The sequence below is a fragment of the Zootoca vivipara genome, chromosome Z1 (genome assembly GCF_965207765.1).
Source record: "Zootoca vivipara chromosome Z1, rZooViv2.hap1.1, whole genome shotgun sequence".
Taxonomy (NCBI): Eukaryota; Metazoa; Chordata; class Lepidosauria; order Squamata; family Lacertidae; genus Zootoca; species Zootoca vivipara.
This window is the reverse complement of record NC_142583.1, coordinates 37,880,557-37,901,680: the sequence shown is the minus strand read 5'-3', so window position 1 is coordinate 37,901,680 and position 21,124 is coordinate 37,880,557. Positions and strand designations below refer to the sequence as shown.

The following is a 21,124-nucleotide window of genomic DNA, read 5'->3' as shown; positions in this document are numbered from 1 at the left end:
GCAAGTGTTTCTTACAGTCATAATTATAATATAGGGCGGCACAGAGTTAAATTTTTAAACTTTTTTAATGGTGGTGTGCCTCGTGATTTTTTTCACGGAATAAGTGTGCCGTGGCCCAAAAAAGGTTGAGAAACACTGATCTAGCTGATGATCATGTAAACCTTGGTTTATTGTGTCACATATTGAATAGCTGAATGCACTAACGAGAGTATCTGGACCTTGAGACAAGTTTGATTTTTTTTCTCACTCATAGCTTCGTAGCTTTCAGGTGGTTACAGAAGAAAGTTATGGAAGAGCCAGATTTTGCTTATAAAGCTGACTGGTTAGTGCAAGCTAAGGTTTATAAACCAACAACAAACTTTGGTTAACAAATGACCTTTAACCATAGTTAATAACCCATAGTTAAGCTGCTGGGCTTGGTAAACAGATAACACTAAGCTATGGTTTAATAAGCAATGGTTTGGTGTTGTGAGGGACAAGGGATATAGAGAGGTCCCTCCCCTCTTAAGGTCCATCCCATCCCCGAGCACTGGGGAAAGCAGGGAGAGTTCCAACTCAAGTGGGGAAGCAGGAAGTGGTGTCCGAGGCTCAGGCAAGGTAGCAGAGCCATCGTCCAAATAAAAGCAGCACCAAATAAAAGATAAAATGCAGAGCTGTGTGGAGTCGTTACTCTGAAGTAGCCCTTCAGACCCCTGTGACAGGTGTTATGTGCAAATTAGGCCACAGGCACATTTCTTCAAAACTAATAGTGCACTGCAGTTAGTTAGAAGCAGGTCTCCCTGTGTTCATTGTCTGTAGGGTAAGTATATAAGATCACTGCCTCACACATTTATACGTTTAAGCCTCAAATCAAGATTACTCCATCACAAATGCAATGCAAAGAAGGCTTGACTTTGGGAAACAGGAGTTCAGGTCTCTGCTTGTCTAACATGTTTCTGTTTAGCCTCAAAAAAGTCATCTCAGCATACTTCTGAAAGGAGATAAGAATGATAAATATTAAGTTTTCTCAGTTTTAGAGACTGTTATTTTAGAGAAAGTTGCATACAAACCCTTTAGAACAGGGGTGTCAAACTCAAATTTATCGGGGGCCGCATCAGCAGTTTGGTCACCCTCAAAGGGCCGGTTGTATCTGTAGGACTATGTGTCCACTCTTTATTATCATAAATTATTGTCACTGCATTCAATTATTACTGTTTTTTGTAATAATGTAAGTAATAACTAGCTCTGAAAGCAGAAACATAGTCAGAATAATGGCAAGTAGATATTCAAATGTACAATTATTGTACAATTTATTGAAAAATGATTTTTGGTAACTGCACTGGGTGGTGGAGGCTCGCTAGGGTTTCATGCAGGACCTTTGCAGAGCTACTAGTACCTGGAGATGCTGGGGTCCTTCTGCATGCAGGACAGATGTTCTGCCAGTGAGCCACCACCCTTCACCAAAGGGACTGGCTGAGGTTGACTCACTGGAGCTGCTCTCCTGGTTCCAGGGTTTAAGGGCCAGAAGTATAAAGCAGCATCCTATGTTTCTGAGGAGAGGGAGAGGGAGGGGAGGGAGGGGGGAGGAAGAAAAGAGGGAGTGGGAGGGAGAGAGGAAGGAAGGAAAGAAAGAGGGGAGAGAAAGAAGAGTAGGAAATAAGGAAGGGAATAAAGAAGGAAAGAAAAAGAAAGAGGGAGAGAAGACGGAAAGGGAGAAGGAAGGAAGTAGAGGGAAAGAAAGAATAATAATGAGGGAGAGGAAGAAAGTTGGGAAGGACAGAAGGAAGAAAGGAAGGAAGTAAGGAAGAAAGAAAGAAAGAAAAGAGGGAGCAGGAGGGAGAGAGGAAGGAAAGAGGTGAGAGAAAGAAGAGTAGGAAAGAAGAAATAAAGAAGGAAAGAAAAAGAAAGAGGGAGAGAAGACGGAAAGGGAGAAAGAAGGAAGGAAGGAGAGGGAAAGAAAGAATAAGAATGAGAGAGAGGAAGAAATAAAGGGAAGGGGGGGGTCGCCACCTTGATTCAGCGCCAGAAAAGAGCGCGAAGGGACCCAGGGGCAAAAAGCATTTCCCCAGCCCCAGCTGTTTGTCGGCGCTTTGTTTGCGCGGCGCTTCAGCAGCAAGGTCCCACTGCTGGGTCCCGCTGGCTGGGGCGCTCGGCGGGCCACATGACGAGGTCTGGCGGGCCGGATTTGGCCCCCGGGCCTTGTGTTTGACACCCGTGCTTTAGAATATCAATGTAATGTAAAAATATAAATGTAATGAGTTGGGGTGTGAACTTGAAACTGCCTGGCTGTGAACTATGATTTTTCATCAGGATCTGCAGCATCATAAGGCTCCATTGAAAAAGGATAAATAAAGCAAATGTATTGTTTCCTGTTTGCAGAAAATATGTTTGTTTTCAAATACCGGTAGATAAATGGGTCAAGTTTCTGTGAGTTCTCTATGAGATAATTAGCAGGATGGTTTACAGTGACACATAAAATAGATAATTATTGTTATACAGAATAGATGTTTAAGTAGGTATGAATACAACAGGAAGGGAAGGGTAAATTTCTATTGCAATACAAATAAACATTGGCTTATTTTTTTTTATCACAGGTTAGAGCTGCAGGAGTAGAAACGTCAGGGCTGCAGAAGGATTGGGCAAGTTCTCTTCCAAAAGCTTAAAGTGAGACTTCTAAAAATTAGTCAGTGCCTGATTTTCAGAGATTTGCAATGCTGTGTACAGCATTGCCTCTTCAGCCACACCAGGTATATCTGGGATCCAGATGCCACAGTGTGCATAGCCTGTGAAGCAGGCACTGATGCTAGTTAGTATCCCTGGTCCAGGATATGCCTGAGATTTGCCAGCACTTGACTGCTGGCATTGGCAGCAGAGGGGGTCACCAGTCCTGTGCAGTGGAGTGGATCATACATCGTATCTGTCATGAAATCATCTTTTAGTGAAAATGCTGATTAGTTATAGAAATATCAACCTGTTCAGCCTGCTTGTGGTAACATCGATCAATATAATAAAGCTGTGTTTGTATCCATAGTTCTCTAGCAGCAGTGTGGGGCAAGTACTGTATGGCAAGAAAAGACTCCTGTCTGAAGTTCACTTTGGCTGCCTGCCATTCCACATGTGGAATTTCAGAGGGACATTGCTGTTTTCATTGTTTTGAGACATTAACACCTTTCCTATACACAATGTGAACAGGGATGGACCTTGGTCTTGCATGCCTTCCTCCCAGATTCAGAGTTAAGAAGAAGAGGAGTTTGGATTTTATATCCCGCCTTTCACTCCCCTTAAGGAGTCTCAAAGCGGCTAACAATCTCCTTTCCGTTCCTCCCCCACAACAAATGCTCTGTGAGGTGAGTGAGGCTGAAAGACTTCAGAGAAGTGTGACTAGCCCAAGGTCACCCAGCAGCTGCATGTGGAGGACCGGGGATACGAACCCGGTTCACCAGATTACAAGTCTACCGCTCTTAACCACTACACCATGCTGGCACATTTACAAGTGGTGAGGATGGGGAGTTTGGCAGGAGCAAGCCAGGAAGGGTTCAAGAACTGCACCCGATTTCTCTGTAGATGGAGCTGGTGGTAATTGGGAAATTGCTTCAACATAAGCAAATGTACCCAAACATATTTATTCTGCTAGTTATTCCCTCTCCCCAACTGATATGGAAACTTGTTTAGTTGTTTGGAGCAACAATCCTGCAGGGAAGACTCCTGTGAAAACTTTTGGAACTTTGGAAATACAACTGAAGTTTTTGTTTTTAAAATTAAGTTAGAGAAGTAAAATATTGTCCTTTGAAAAGTGTAAGTCTGTAAAAAGCACTGTTATTGGGCTAGCTAAAACTTGATTTGAAGTAAGATAGCATTTGGCTAAAACTTGTAATGTGGGTAAGTTGAGTAAAATGTGGTTAACCACATTGAGAATTGGGCCAGCTGTTATGACCTGACGGACAACCTCCTACAATTACTTTGTTCTACTTTAGTGTGCATGCAGAATGTTTTTTATTTAGCTCCTACTACAATGTCAGCATAGCATATACTTCCCTCTTCTATTAAGTAAGAAGCAATGATAACAGATCATCAGGGGAAAATGAAGCCAGTTTTTATTCTACTTGGCTAGGAATATGAAGCAGCTTGTTTACTAATGTGTTTATAACTTGACTAAAGAGTGGTATGTGCTTGCAAGCTCTATTTCATTTGCAAGTTTTAACATAAATACATTTATACAAATTTAATGAATAGTAAAATAAGTGTGACACAAGGAGTATTAATATTTGAGTTTGAACGTTGCGAATAGTAGAGTTGGAGGGGACCACGAGGATCAACTCCAACCCCCTGCAATTCTGGGGGGGGGGTCAGAACAGGAGATGCAGAAAGATCAGTTCTGAACAGTGCAGGACAAAAATGAAGTGGAATGTGTCAAGTGTTTGTGTTTTTACACTTTTAGTCACAGAGTATTTAGAGTTTTACAAGTATAAATATACTTCGTATGACTAAGCGATAAAAGTCCACACTGCTGAAATAAAAGAAGATAGATCATACCTTTTAGACACATGCTGACAAAAATGTGGTTTGACAAAACTTGTTTACACCACTCTATTGTTGGCAGCAGATTCCGAGCTTCTGTGGTTGGAACTAATTATGGCTTGTATATTGTCAGTTTTGGAAAAACTAATGTGGGGTGTGTGTGTATGACGGGCACTCATGTTACTAATAAGCAAAATAAATTTATTGACAGGACAGAAGTCTCTTAATGCAGACACTGAATCTGCTTATAGATGAGTCGTCTTGTTAATCTTGATGTTACAACAGGGTTATCCAGGTTCAAAGTAGGAAATGCAAATATATATTCCAAGAGTGGGATGCCCATTATATTGCATGATCTTTGTTTCTCTCTCCATCGCCTGAAATATTTTGTTCTATCCACTGCCTTGCCTATTTCATATTGTTTTAATTATGGGCTACATTTTTATTTGTTACTATCACTTGTTGTCTTTCCAAAGTGTTTTCACAAAACCTTTATTAAAGTATCAGCCAGAGTTAGATCAGTGATCTCACTGTAGTTTATAGACCCCTGTTTGAATAAAGTTGTCTTAGTTTTAATCTCTTGTTGTTCTTGTTTAGAGTTTGAAATGTTTTAGTAACAAAGTTAAATCCTACTGTCTGGATTAAGCCACCCATATCTCAGATCTCTTAGATATGAAGAAAAATATATACTTTTCTAAGCTCTGCTATAATATTAAACAATAGTGACTTCTGTGACTGGTAAATTCTTAGTTGAGTAAGCATTTTAAGTGGGATAACTTTCTCATTTTTTGTAATAAGTCCCCCCCCCCAAATAGTAGCCCTTATAAGAGGCTTGCAAAGATGGGTAAATCTCAATTTAATTACTAGACCTAAAATCCTATCCAAGCTTACCTGTGAGTAAGCCTAGTTGAACATAGTAGGACTTATTTCTGAGTAAATATGTGTACAATTGCACTGTAAGCCTCAGAGGAATATTATTATTTTAAATTGGGGGCATCTGGCAGTGGGATCCGGCTTTCTGGCTCTCATGAGCGCATGCCACATTTGTTAGTCTTAAATGTGCCACAACAGTTCGAGGTTTGTGCATGACACAAAAGTACATGCCTATGCTGTGGAATGTGGTTTACGATGAGCATCTGTCAGTTGCGCTCCTACTGGCACAAGGAAATCAAACATCCTCTTGTAAATGTTCAGCAGCTGAGTCATAGGATTCTAACTGTTAATATGAAAAAAAATGAATACAGTATATGTTCTGGCATGTGTATTTATCTAAATATCTTTACTGTGTGTTCCAAATTTTGTCTTTCTCTGCCCACCCCACCCCTTTTTTCCATTGCATGCAATAGGTTAATTGCTAGTGGCTCCATTTAAAGGAACAGGAATATATTTTTAAAAATATTCTAATTCATGTACAAACTTGAATATTCAAATTCACTGCTTTTTAGTACCTTTCATACCAGTTATATGGTATGGGGTAGGTGGGTGGGGGTATAAATAATCACATTATTATTATTATTATTATTATTTATTAAATACTATATGTTGACATACTATTATGCTGCATGTATAATAATGATGTAATCATATACTTTGAAATTGACTTACGGCACATTTGCCCAAAATGACCAACGTGGTAATCACTGTCCCCATGAATTAGTCTAGGATCAGTCTTTCATTCTCTAGAATTAAGCTTTGTTAGATAAAAGGAAATGAAAACAAATTAGAATGTGTTTCCTGGATGGATTCTTGCTGCTAGATTGGAAGCTGTCATTCAGCAACATGTAAACAGTTTCACACCCATCTTTCAGCTTTATGAATGACAACTTCGCATACCACAGGTTCATCTTGTTACAATATTATTCATAAGGGAGTATAATCATGTCTTAATCTTCTGCTTGTATTCTGTTAAAATATAGGTCGTTAGTGGAACCCTGAGACCTACTTTCCTTTATAATAAGATGTTTGGGTACAAATCCAGGCATTTACCTTTAGGACCTAATCCAGCATTTATCTTTAGTTAACCTAATTTAAAGTTTTGGTTGCCTAAATTGCTTTGTGTAGCAGAAGCACCTGGATCTAAGAGGACTGATCTTGTACCTCCAACCTAAGTAAAATTACTTTGATTCTTAGTTTGGCCAGCATACTGACGATTACGTAGTACAATCTGCATTTTGGACTGGAGAGAAACTAATTTAGCCAGTAGAAAACTTGCAGCAAGGGGGGTGGAGGCATTTATGTACAGTAGTACCTTGGTTTAAGTCTATACTTAACCTGGAGGTCTGTACTTAACCTGAAGCGTACTTAACCTGAAGCAAACTTTCCCTTTGAAAGTAATGGAAAGTGGATTAATCCGTTCCAGATGGTCCGTGGAGTACTTAAACTGAAGCGTACTTAACCTGAAACGAAATTTCCCATTGAAAGTAATGGAAAGTGGATTAATCCGTTCCAGACAGGTCCGCAGAGTACTTAAACTGAAAGTACTCAAACCGAAGCGTACTTAAACTGAGGTATGACTGTAGTTTCTTTCAATAGTTGCAGTCCTTGCTAAACTATGAGGAGAGTATTTCTAACACTTCTGAGTTTTAAACCCCAGTTTGTGATCAATAACTGATGCCAGTGTAAATTCCCAGTTAACATTTATTCATTTCCCCCCACCTTTCTCCCAAAAGAACTCAAGGTGGGTGTACACACGTTTCCCCCTTTAATAATAAATCTACTTTATATCATGGTTTATCAAGCTGGCATATTAAACTAGCTAGTGTTTGTTTTAAACCAGGCTTCCTGGATCAAATGTAACACTAATCTAGGATTCAGTAAGTATGTTTTAAGATTATCCTAATGTGATTTGGGTACAAATAAATAGGGGGTTCAGTGAACTAAACTAGGCCTTGTGTAGTTCTTAATGTGTATAGTTTTATATACTCGTCTGTCCTAAGCCCAGTTCATAATAAAGTCTATAACTATTTATTAGCTTAGTGATTACGTTGTAATTAAAACAGTGTGTGCATGCATATAATTATGAGGAAACTGGCAGAAATTAACTCTTTGAAGAAGTTGACTCAACTTAATTTGAAAAGTGTATTTGAATACCATGAACCTAAACATACGATATTAAGATATAGTATACACTGCAAACATTTATCTCTGCTGATTTAGCATTGGAGTGAAAGATTTCATGAATCATAGAATTGTTGAGTTGGAAGGGACCCCAAGGGTCATCTAGTTCAACCCCCTGTCATGCAGGAATTTCAATTAGATCATGCATGACAGATAGCTATCCAACCTCTGCTTAAAAACCTCCAAGGAAAGAGAGTCTACCACCTCTTGTGGGAGTCTGTTCCAACAGGTTTTACTGTCAGAAAGTTCTTCCTCATACGTATTTGATTGGCATCTCCTTCTTGTAACTTGAATCCATTGGTTCAGGCCCTAGCCTCCGGAGCAGGAGAAAAGAAGCTTGCTCCATCCTCCAGGTGAAAGCCTTTTAAGATATTCGAAGTTGGCTGCCATACCTCTTCTCAGTCCCTTCTTTACCAGACTAAAGCTACCCAGTTCCCTCAACCATACCTCATAAGTCTTGGTTTTCAAACCCTTGATCATCTTGGTTGCCCTCCTCTGCACACATTCCAGCTTGTCAATATCCTCCTTAAATTGTGGTGCCCAGATTGGGACACAGTACTCCAGGTATGGTCTGACCCAAGGCAGAATAGAGTGGAATTATTACTTCCCTTGATCTGGAAATTATACTTCTGTTGATGCAGCCTAGAATAGCTTTAGCTTGTATTGCTGCTTGATGAACTGTTGATTTATATTAAGTTTGTGGTATACTAAGACCCCTAAATCCTTTTCACATGTACTACTGGCAAGTCAGGTGTGCCCAACTTACATTTGTGCAGCTGGTTCTTCCTGCCTAAGTGTAGAACCTTACATTTGTTGAAATTCATTTTGTTTGTTTTGGCCCAGTTCTGTTAAGGTACTATTGAATCCTGATTCTGCCTGCCCCGCAGCATTGGCTACCCGTCCCAGTTTGGTGTCATCTGCTAGTTATCAACAAGCTTCTATGGGATATGGCCTTATGGGGAAAATGGACATGAGTCAAAGTTGTCAAGAACTGTGTACAGACTTGACAATTTTTATACAATGTACCATTCTCATCACCAGTGTGAATGATAAGCTATGTTTGCTTAGGCCACCTCAACCTGGACAGATACTTTTAAGGTACAGTGGTGCCTCGCTTAACAAACGCCCCATAAGACAAAATTTTCGCTTAAAGAAAGGATTTTTCTAGCGGAGGTTGCCTCGCTAGACAAATTCGTTTTACGAAAAATTCGTCTAGCGAATCGCGGTTTCCCATAGGAATGCATTGAAATTCAATTAATGCGTTCCTATGGGCAATTTTTTTAAAAAAAAAATTCAATGCATTCCTATGGGATTCGCTAGACAAATTTTTCGTTATAAGAATAGACCCGTGGAACAAATTAAATTCTTCTAGTGAGGCACCAGTGTACTTTTAAGCCTAAGGCCCATGGGCCACAAGTGGCCCACAGGGGTCGTTTAACCAGCCCACGAGCCACCCCCGAACCAAGCCACCCGCTCAGCGAGTCCCCACATGCTGCGCTAAACAGGCACAGCGTGGCGTGGGGACTCGCTTCTGCCATGCTGGAAATTGCGTCTATGCAGACACCAGAAGTTGCGTGTGCATGCGCAGTTCGGCCCACAGAGGGATCTCCACTGGAGTGAACAGGCGAGGTAAACCTTGTTGACCCCTGATAGTATTCATTTTCATAAATTTAATTTTGACAGCTAAGAGCATATACAATTGAAGCTGAGGTGATTGAGAATGAGGTACTTTCCCCTTGCCTTCACTTAAAGGAATGCAGCAGCTCTGGGGTCAAGGACATTACCGTAGATCAGAAAAAACACTGTAGTAGTGAGTGTCAAACATGCCCTACTAAATTATCGCTGCGTCAGTTGAATTCAGAACCTGTCACAGTTGCTTTTATATAGAAATAAAGACATTATGGAATCTAATCATTGATCTCCTGTGAAGGGTCAAACTTCCATTGTGCAGAAGTGGCTTTATTTAGTGTTTGTGTGGTGTGTGCATGTTAAGCAGTGGAAACAGCTTCCTTCCTTCTGGTTTCATTGTTAGACTCAAGTGCTGTTTATTTTGTAAAAATATTTTTGTTTTAGTTTCATTATCATAGCAATTGCTTTTAGGATGCATTGCCTCTGCTCTTATTGCTGGTTTCTTTTCTTTCTCAGCAATCCACAATGAGAGAACAGAATGAATACATTATATTTTTCTCTTTTGCTAATGCATCATCAGTTGGATGCTAAACTCTCTTAGCATATACCTGCTGTCCCTCCCCACAATATTATTTGCATTTCAGATGTTATTTGTGGGTGGCCTTTGTATTGGTAGGTGGTGAATTTAAGTGCACGAAATTAATTATAAACGCCAACAGTCTTAAGTGGGCAGAAAATCTATATGGGTGTAATTGGCATGTCAGCATGGAATCTGAAACTGCACTGTGGAATATGATGGTTTGGCAGAATTGTTGCTGTGTGTGTGTGTGTGTGTGTGAGAGAGAGAGAGAGAGAGAGAGAATGAGAATGTAGAACCTTTTTTTCTTTAATTGTTGAGACAATATGTTTATGACATACTCAGTTCTTACAGTTTTAAAATCATATTAGATCACATAAGGAAGTAATGGGATATCTAGTTTTTATAGGAATTAATCTGTAGCTACACTTTGATAACTTTGTCGTTATTATAGCATCCATGTTTAAAAGGGAAGATAGTAATTCCAATTGCCTTCTAACTTTCAGACAGGATTAAAATTTTTGTGTCTGCATATCTGTAAAGCGTCTCCATTTCAGCCATGTCTGTTGAACTATAAATAACTTGAATATGAGATTCTGAGAGCCTAGCCTTTATCCTGGGCCTGTCTTTTCCATACTTCAGGTGAATATATCTCATTTCCATTATTCCAAAGGGAATCATTTACCCTATGTCCACAACATTAAGAATTTTTCTATCACTAGTTTTCACACTAGGTGTTTCTGTCTTGGGGAAAAGTTGATCTGTGGGTGCCATGTTTTAGGAAAAGATGTTCTTGAAGGGAAATAGAAAATGAGCAATTGACTAATGCAATATCCTTTATCTGTCCAAATGAGGATGGATATTATGAATTATTAGGCCTATGCATAAGCATCACTGACACTTTATATTTATCTTACCTAGTTAGGTAAGCTGGTTGAAGGTTGATGTGGACTGTGAAGTGTTATGAGCCAGACTTAGAGGTGTGGCAGGTCCAGTTCGTAGGTCCATCACAAGTTATATTCACCAAAATATTAACCAAGCAGTAGCTTGGTTGCCCTCATATGACATATGCTTTTTTTTAGTTGTCCAACATGTGTTAATGACTATATCAATCACTTTGTTTGCATCGGATAGAAAGTATGTGAACTGCGAATGTAAAATGTTTTTTTATCAGTGATTGGTGTGTTTTCTCCTAGTGATTTAAAATGCAGGTGAGCTGAGTTTAGCATTGTGTGATCTACATTTTAAAAATTTTTAGTGCAATCCCGAGCCAGATAAAACTTTGGCGGAAATGGTGCTGAATTCATAATACAGCCAAGCTCAATTCATAATACAGTTGGATAATTATCAATGGTGCCATTGCTAGTTAAAGGATTTGAAAGTGTAGCTTTAAGAAGCATAAATTACACGAACTTGTATTAGAGTTTAATATTTTGTGCATTTGTGCACAAGCCTTTTCACAGGAAAATTTCAATTTAAGTTGAATTAAACGTAAATATTGTACTCTTGTTTCTTATAGGTTCTTGATTTGAAATTTATGTTTTTTCTTTCTTTACAGATCTCTCAGCTGCCCAAAGAAAGTTTGCCCATTCACTGAGAGACTTTAAATTTGAGTTTATTGGTGATGCAGAAACAGATGATGAACGATGTATAGGTATGTTAATGAGGGGCAATGATCGTGTAATATTCTTTAGCTTTTCCCATTTTTGGGGGATAGTATACCATGTGTCTTGATGTTTTTATTCCTGTTGCAGATGCATCCCTCCATGAATTCTCTAACTTTCTGAAAAATCTAGAAGAACAAAGAGAAATACTGGTAAGTTCTTGGCGGCATTGAGAAGCGGAATCAGCTCATGCTGCCCTTCTGGCCACTACTGAATATATTGGGCTAGATGGGCTAGTGGTCTGACTCGGTACACAGCAGTTTCTTATCATTGTTCTGTTTTGGGCAGTGGTAGAAGACTCCATTTGAAATTGTTTTTAGCAGGCACAAACTTTTGAATTCTTCATAACACTAAGAATACACTTGGTTCTAGCTTTTGTTTTCTGTCACTATATCTACCGGACTCCTCATTTTCATGGCACCTTCCACCATTCTTCAAAGCTTTTATATGAGGAAATTGCATGAACACACATGCAAAGGATCACCAGCTCTTTGGAGTTAAAGGACACAGTTTTTTCAGTTTGAAAGTTGAAGGAATTAGTGCAGAAAAATGAAATTCTTCATTACCTTTTTTGATGTGAGTTTCTGCTTTCAGGGTGCTATAGCAAATATTTTGACTTTTGTGTGTTTGTCACCTTAGTGCTGGCAGATGGAATAAAATGAGACTATATTTCATCTTGTCTATGTTTTCAGCTCACTGTACATTTTAGCAGTGCCAACATTCCACAGATGTTCCATTGAAACCAATGGAATGTTAGAATATATAGCACCACACAACATTTGGATCCGGGCCAAAGCTATAAAAGTCCCTCTCAGATGTTTTTATTTTTTTAAAGTCCAAATTACAAAGTCTTCCCAGAGGAACTCATCCAACTCTGGCCACTCTTTAACAGCTCATTCTTCTTGCAACCATAAAAAAGGTGATGTAGAGTCTTGGGATTAGCTGCATCACTCACTTCTCTTTTTACAATCTGTTGAAGACACTGTAGGATGATGTGAATTTTTATTGATTTTTCTGTGCCATAATGCATCTGTTCACAGAAATTCCTCTTCAGTACAACATTCTGTGCATAGAATGGCTTGTAAAGCACCTACTTTTGTGGTGTAAACTGGCCTTAAAATTATTACTGCCAAAATGTTTTGAAAACTTGAAGTATATGCTACAAATTTGTCTTACTCTCAGAGTATCTGCACAGAAGTATGTTAATGGAATTTGCTGGTAGAGTTCCTCAACATATGAAGGCACTTTCTTTATTTGCAGTCTTGCCATATAGAATGCCCAAAGTGTCTAACAATATAAATTGTTTTGATATATAGCCTGCCCTTCAACAGCTTTCCAGAGTAGCTTACAAAAAGTTAAAATAACAATAAAACTAAGCAACTTTAAAAGAACAGCTGCTTAGTGTATCTGTGATCAAAAGCAGTATGAAGGAAGAAACTGGAAATAAAGTTGGGCAGCAAGAGCAATACTGATCTCAGGATTGCAGTGCACTGCAGAAACTGAAAAAAAGATGGCAAGGAAAGTAGATGTTTGGTTTTCCGAGTAATGACAGGAGTGGCAAAAGCAGTGAGGCAAATTTGGTAGCAAGACAGTGGTGGAAGAGTAAATTTGCTTGCAGGTGTGCAAGGGCAGCTAGTGGGCTTAACAGGACATGGGCATCTGAGGTTTACCACTATATGACAGAGCCTAACCTCCTTCTGGGCTTGTGCAGTTGAGAGAAGGAGTTTCAAAGCTTTTGTTTTCCGTTAATATTGGCTTCTATAGTTTGAATCAGGGTTCGTGCAAACTCTGGTTAGTTTCAAAACAAGCCAGCTTCAAACCATGAGTTCTTCATGTTCCCATTCTCTCTTCTCTCCCCCTTTTCCCTGTTTGCCAGCAAAGACACTCAGTGACCTATTCAACATAGTCCCTTCAGGCAAATGTATGAAAATATAGACTAGTTTTTTAATTTAAAAGACCTGTTTCCTTCCTCAAGACCTCATTACAATAATATTCACAAATTCAAAAGCAGGTTGCTGATTAGGAAAAATGTGCTTGTAGTGTTGACATCCTGCCTGTTCTCTTAGTTCAGTGAATGTGGAACATTTTATCAGTTAGCCCATTTACTTTTTTTCTTAATGTTGTTTTTTTTCCAGAGGGATGTGAAATAAATGAGTCATTTTTTGAAAGAAAACATGGGGCTTAAAAAAAATTCCCACAAGCTATTATTGGGTAGTTCTGATAAAACCACACTCTTCTGTAACTTGGTTAAATTCCCCAAGGCTGATATTGAAAGAGATTCTTCTTTTGGTCACTTGGGGATATTTTGGATGGTGTCCAAAAATACAAGTCCAGCTGGTTAGGCATTATTTACAAGTGTATTTATTGATACTCTTAAAGGAATGCAATCCTTTTAATTAACAATTACAATTTGGAAAAACCCTTTTCTTTGTAGCTGTAAAAATACTTCAGAAGATTCTTCCGTTAGATAATAAACTCAGTTACAACACTACCGTATTCCTATTTGACAATGTTTGACAAACAGACACTAGTCAATAATTTAACATTCTGCTTTCAGCTACTAGAAATAGTTTATTTGAAGCCGAATGCATTTGCAACCAATGAAAATTGTAAATATGTTACCCATCTGAATCTGTGTTCTCTTACTCACACATATTTGTGCTTCCTTACAGGCTTCATTCTGATGTAACACTGAACCATGGCTTAGCATGGGGTAGGCAGCATGGTACTGTTCAGATGTTCTGGATCACAACTCCCATAATTCCTTATCATAGGCTATGTTGCCTAATGCTGATGGAAGTTGGAAGTCCACAGCATTTGGAGTGTACCACATTGCCTATCTCTAGCTTAGCATTACGAAAAAGGAGTATTGGACTTGCACTCAACCCTCCTCTTTTGGTATGGCTATGAGCATGAGTTTGGAAGCTTTCGTTTACAGTTTAGATTAACCGCAGTTTGTTGTGTTCTCTCAACAATTGTGATTAATCTTAACTAGAAACCATGGTTTGAAGCTGTCTAGTTTCAACTCACTATAGTTAAGATTAGCCACAGTTTTAGGGTTCAGGTGACAAATTAAACTGTATTTAATCTAAAATGCTAGTGAAAGCATCTGAACTCCTTTTTGCTCATTTGCTGAAGGGGGATCATGCAAGTCTTACGGTTGTTGAAGTTCATGCTATTAATTCTTGATATTCTTGTAAAGAAACTGGTAAAATGCGGGCTAGACAATGCTACCATTCAGTGGATTTGCAACTGGCTTACTGACCGAACCCAAAGGGTGCTCATCAATGGCTCTTCCTCATCCTGGAGAGTAGTGACTAGTGGGGTGCCACAGGGTTCTGTCTTGGGCCCAGTCTTATTCAACATCTTTATCAATGACTTAGATGATGGGCTTGAGGGCATCCTGAGCAAGTTTGCAGACGACACCAAATTGGGAGGGGTGGCTAATACTCCAGAGGACAGGATCACACTTCAAAATGACCTTAACAGATTAGACAACTGGGCCAAAGCAAACAAGATGAATTTTAACAAGGAGAAATGTAAGGTACTACACTTGGGCAAAAAAAATGAAAGGCACAAATACAGGATGGGTGACACCTGGCTTGAGAGCAGTACATGTGAAAAGGTTCAAGAAGGATACTGACAAGCTGGAACGTGTCCAGAAGAGGGCAACCAAAATGGTCAAAGGCCTGGAAACTATGCCTTATGAGGAACGGCTTAGGGAGCTGGGTATGTTTAGCCTGGAGAAGAGAAGGGTAAGGGGTGATATGATAGCCATGTTCAAATATATGAAAGGATGTCATATGGAGGAGGGAGAAAGATTGTTTTCTGCTGCTCCAGAGAAGCGGACACGGAGCAATGGATTCAAAGTACAAGAAAGAAGATTCCACCTAAACATTAGGAAGAACTTCCTGACAGTAAGAGCTGTTCGGCAGTGGAATTTGCTACCAAGGAGTGTGGTGGAGTCTCCTTCCTTGGAGGTCTTTAAGCAGAGGCTTGACAGGCATATGTCAAGAATGCTTTGATGGTGTTTCCTGCTTGGCAGGGGGTTGGACTGGATGGCCCTTGTGGTCTCTTCCAACTCTATGATTCTATGATTCTAATTCCAAATCCAAATAATGACTTAGCATTGTATCCAGTTAAAGCCATCACATGTAAAGCTAGCAGAGCAGGCAAGTCTTGCGTGCTCATTCATGCTTTTTTGTATATTTCAGAATGTACCTTCCCCAATTTATAAAGATTGTGTTGAGTCTAATTTTCATGTCAAAATGTGCATGCTGGAGTTAGAAGTTTCCTTGAATATTTTCCATGAATAGCTAAGCAAATTGCACAAATCTTGAAAATACTTCTCCAACACCTGAAGACCAATCATGTTTTAGGCAGAACTCTGTAAATGCCTTCAAAGGCTGACACCTTTTAATGACTCGTTTTACAGATTTATTTCATAAAAAATATGGTGAAGGAGATAGTTTAGCTCAGTCAGGTTGAGAAACTTTCCTGAGTTTGATCAGACCAACTCAATTTTTGCACAGTCCTTTCAACTAAGGAGCTTACATGTGATGTGTCTTGTGAGCTGTATTGGAAAGAGTGGTGGGAGCTGTCCAAGCTGAAGACTTGGAAGTAAAAAACAGATAACATTTTGATGGGGCACTTGAAAATGCTTTAGGTATGTTTTGACAACAGCAAAAGGGAAAATGAAAACAAATAAGACTTTTAAGTTCAACTCTCAAAGATTGCTTTATATATGTGTAAGTTACTATAGTTCTGTGTATTTCAAGCAGTAAGTAAATAAATAATTTTTTCAGCATCTGAGAAGCTTGTTTTCTCTGCTACAATAAATCATAAATTTAAAAAAATGTGTTCCCTTTTTAAAAAAAGAAAAATATGTGCTAACCAACTAAAGGTCAGCTGTTCCTTTGCCAATGGAATGAGTGCAAAATGTTCTTTCAGGCTGGAACTCAGGGTAGTTAGTATGTGGGTCGTGGGAGACACTTCGAATAATGCTTTTAGAACAAACACCATGTTCTTAATATCTAGTCTGAAATGAGCCCAGAACAGTACTTTTTTCTTATGTGGACAAATACTGAAGGTATTAATAATTTAGGCATAAAAGAACACATCCTTCTTCCACTGTAGCATATGAAAGCAAGTTTAAGCTTTTCATTCACTCTTGAAGGGTATGCATAGAGTATTATCAACTTCCTGCATCCTGTAGATTTTAAAATGTCACAGTCATAAATTAGTAAAAAAAAATCTTTTATTGTTTTATTCACATTCTTTCAATTGATATAGTTGAAGTGTTGTTTTTTAAAATGACATTATTGGCTTTTTGTTTCCATTGAATCCTTTCTGTAGCTGTCTAGCGTGCAACTTGCTTTGTACATGTGTATATGGAGTTTCTGCTGAAGGAGGAAAGCAGAAGTCCCCTACTAAAATGCATGCTAACTTTCAAACTGCTGGTGTAGTACATATACTATAGTTTGTGAGCATTGTGGTGCAATGGGTCAGTGTGTGTGGCTGTTAACCAGAAGGTTGGTTGTTCAAGCCCACCTAGGAATGGCCGTGGGCAGGATTCCTGCACTGCAGAGGGTTGGACAAGATGATATTCAGGGTCCCTTCCAACTCTACAATTCTACGATTCTATAAACAAGGAAAACAGAATTAGAATGAGCCTGGTTGTGTATATGGGTCTAGTGCATGCATTCACCTTCATGTACCAGTACCCAGAATGACCTTGGCGCAGAAGGTGTGTACTCTGGCAAGACTCTTCCAACCCATTTAACAAATATTTATGACTGATAAAATAATGTACACGTACACTTGGAGCTTTTTCTAATGGCAAAGTAGCTGTTGGCCTGAGAGAAAGGTTGGCTTCGGCTTTGAAATTATGGAAACAGATCTACAATAATTCTGCAAATGGAAATATTTCTAAGTACACAGTGTAAGCTTGTAAGACTAATATTTGGTTTTCTTCTTCCTTGGAAGGCCCTTAGTGTTACTGAAACTCTTATCAAACCTCTGGAAAGATTCAGAAAAGAGCAACTTGGAGCTGTAAAGGTTTGTTGGTAGCTTTTTGCCTTTGTATTTTCATTTTTATTGTGTAATTTTGGTAGGTAAAATTGGCACACAAAATTTTCATTGTGTGATTTTGGTAGGCAGAATTAGAGAACATTTAAATTTGAACAGATTGGGGGTGTTGTTGTTTTTTTGAGGGTTTTTTAAAAAACCCCTTTTGCAGGCCTAACTTACAAAGAAGTAAGGGCAAAAATGTACCAAAAGCATATAGAAATAGGGGCCATCTCCAATCTACCAACACTAATTTTCAGTTCTTCAAATTTCAGACAGGTATTGAATGCATTGCAGATGAATGACCCCATTCTACCATACTAGGTTTATGTAACTGAGAAGAAAGCACTTATAACCAACATTTAGCTGATCAGTCAATCAAGGATGCAATCCTAAACACACTTACTCCGTTTGACCCAATTGAAAAAAGTGGGTTTTTTATGTTTGACTAAACATGCTTAGGATTGCACTGCAAGATTATGCTTGATTAAAACACGTGCTCCTACTGGTAGTTAAATAAAGCCTCAGGTATTTTTCATGTAAGTTTCTACAAATATATGAGGGGCAAGATGTCTTCTTAAGAGGCATTTCTCATTTTCTCTCATACAGGAGAGAATGCCTCTTCTGAAAGGCCATGAAATGGGTTCATCATCTAAAATTGGGGCTTTTTTTTCTTTAGAACTACTGGTTTTCTTTAGAACTACTGGTTTTGTTCACTTGCACATCATGCAGTTTTTATTAAATAATCATGTTTCATTTTCTTTAATCAAGTGACTAGAACATAATGAGCGTAAGCTGCATTGTGGAGTTTATGTATGTATCAGCTTGCCTGGGCCCTGAGATCCACAGGTTAGACTGTCACTTGATTAAAGGAAACGAAATGTGTTTAATTTTTTTCTGCTGATAGGTGTCGTCTACTGGAGAGTGACATGGAATAGGGTCTTCTCTGTGGTTGAATCACATTTATTAAATTGTAGCCCTTTGGAGGTGTCTATGGTACATCATTGTTGGATTTCTTCAGCATTATTTAAACAAATCAATTGTCCCACTTGTTGAGTTTAAGTTTAGCAGTAGCTGATGAAGTCTACTTGATGCATTGCTATAATGGTTTTACTTACTAATTTTAATGGATATATCATAAACCACCCTAGGATCTTAAGTGATAATGGGAATTTTAAAAATGGATTAAATAAATAAAAATAGTCTTGTCTTGTATGTTTAGGATCTTGGAACAGAATTACACATTTGTGCTTTATAAATTAATAAATGATAGTGTAGCACTGAAGATTACAAGATTCAGTTCAGAAATGTTGAAGGGTGTGTGTGCGTGTGCTTTGTTTTTGCTTTTCATATTTTAAGCAGAGCAGCACTGGCCAGAATTGCAGAGGTTTCCCATGTAGAAACGAAATTGAATATGTGCCCTGTGCAAATGTGAGTTGCATGTAACCATGCATTCCATTTATAAGCATTATTTGTACATTTGTGATGTGAAAAACAACTTGGCATGTTGCAACAATGGACATGTTGCAAAAATAAATGGTAGCTTTGCTTAAAATAATGAAATAGTTGGATAACAAAATAAAAGCAAATGTGTTGTCATATTTCACTGTTTAAATTTTCTTGTACTTTTAAAATTGTACTTACAGGAAGAAAAGAAGAAATTTGATAAAGAAACAGAAAAGAACTACAGTTTATTAGACAAGCATTTAAATATGTCAGCTAAGAAAAAAGAAACTCAGTTATTGGAGGTAATGCCTGTATTAACTTGTCAAAGATGTTTTCCCTCTTAAGTGAGAAAGTAAATATAATTTTCCTATCCGCTTACCTCTGCTCATTAGTTAACATATGTGGGGTTTTTAAAAACTGCCTGAGCACTTCAAACTGCAATGCACAGGCTAATCTAATGAACAATGTGCAATGAATCCTGGGCCATGGGTAGAAGTTTGTCCTTTTCGTCATTTGAAATACTTGGGTCATAATCAGGTGTGCTTAAGTCCCCTGAGCAGTTTACTTAGATGCACTCAACTGTGTTGGATTGTGGTAGTCCATGCAGAATATAGTTTGCATCAGTCTGAATAGGATGCGTGACTCTTAAAGCACTGTTTCATTGTTTTTTATCCAGGCAGACTACCAGGTGGAGGTAAACAGAAAACATTTTTATGAACTATCACTTGAATATGTGTGTAAGCTACAAGAGATACAAGAACGAAAGAAATTTGAATTTGTAGAACCTGTAAGTACTTCGGTGTAAAATATTCTTTGTGAAATAATTTTTAGTATATAAGAGTAGTGAAGTGTAATGGGTGTAGCGGAGAGCTTTCTCTACATCAGTGTAGCTCATTTTCTTTTTCATTTGCATGCTTATCTGATACATCCAATATGTGGCCAAATAAGTTCTCCTTCACAGATTCACATAGCCATGTTTAAGCTGCTTCTATCTGGCAATATCTCTCACTTGTGATCTGTGTGTGAATATCAAGCTTTGTGGACAGTGTTGGTTGTGTAGTGCGTTAGTATGTATTTTACGGGTGCTAAGGCTTGGAAAAACCAGCTTAAGCTAAGGAGGCTGTCTTCCACAATTGAAAAGCTTAACTGAGTTTTTTCTTGCTCAGGACATTTAGTTGTGTTCAGCATTATGAGTATTGAATATCTGTATGGATTTTGACATTAATTTTAAATATCTCAGTGCAATGCTGTGGAATTCTACTCGTAACTAGTTATTCAACTTGTATTCATTGGGGCTTACTCCAAGGAATTTGGGAATAATTATTATTAATATTTGTATTTCAGGTCCTGTCATTTTTTCAGGGAATGTTCACCTTCTACCATCAGGGTTATGAGCTTGCCAAAGATTTTAATCACTACAAAATGGCTTTGCAGATCAATATCCAGAATGTAAGTGAAGGTACTCTTTTAATTTAAGCTTTTTATATTTAGTTTAAATGTTCTTCTACACAAGTTGTCCATGCTTTTTATTTATTTATTATTTCTGAAAAGTGAGGCGAATAATCTTTAGGGAATGCAATGCCATCTTCAGGCTAGAGCGCTGAATGACTTGTTAAGCCTTCGTACAGTAACCTAATTCAGTGTTTCTTCCAGCTATTTTATACTGAACTTGTGAAAAAATAATTTCCTCTCTTGACTTACATGCTGTATACACGAAAATTGCTCATTTAGACACTATTTTTTTTTAAAAAAATTCATTCATTTTATTTGTATACTGCTTTTCTCCCAAAAAATTATGCTCAAAGTAACTTACAGCAAAGAAGGAAGGATACATTCCAAACACTATATAAACAATTTCATAGTAACATAGCAAAACAATAATGCAGTAATAATTTCATAATATAGCAACACAAAAATATAATAACATACAAAAAGCCACATTTCAATACTATAATGACCGCTCCCCACATCAAATGGGGGGCGTACTTTGCATGGTCGCGTGCAGCACCCCTGACCGTACACAGCTCCTAGCACAATTGCCTGGCATCGCCCTCCCCCCCCAGCTGGATACCTGGAGGTTCCCGTCCAACCTTGGACAGTCAACCAATCCCGATGGGGGAGGCGTTGT

The 21,124-nt window shown here is 38.4% G+C and overlaps 1 protein-coding gene across 4 annotated transcripts in view; it reads left to right on the top strand.

Moving 5' to 3' along the window:
- Positions 1-21,124, top strand: part of ARHGAP10 (Rho GTPase activating protein 10) — a 105,219-nt gene that overhangs the window by 21,298 nt on the left and 62,797 nt on the right. For 3 of the 4 annotated variants that reach the window (XR_015947722.1, XM_060278644.2, XM_060278647.2), the window contains exons 2-7: positions 11,379-11,474; positions 11,575-11,636; positions 17,470-17,541; positions 19,197-19,298; positions 19,673-19,783; positions 20,341-20,445. Coding sequence is in view for 3 of the 4 variants with exons in the window: in XM_060278644.2 (XP_060134627.2) it covers positions 11,379-11,474; positions 11,575-11,636; positions 17,470-17,541; positions 19,197-19,298; positions 19,673-19,783; positions 20,341-20,445 (548 nt within the window). In the remaining variant the exon portion in view is untranslated. Of the gene's footprint in view, positions 1-11,378; positions 11,475-11,574; positions 11,637-14,082; positions 14,383-17,469; positions 17,542-19,196; positions 19,299-19,672; positions 19,784-20,340; positions 20,446-21,124 lie in introns of those variants that run through there. The other variant, XM_060278646.2, reaches the window with a different exon arrangement.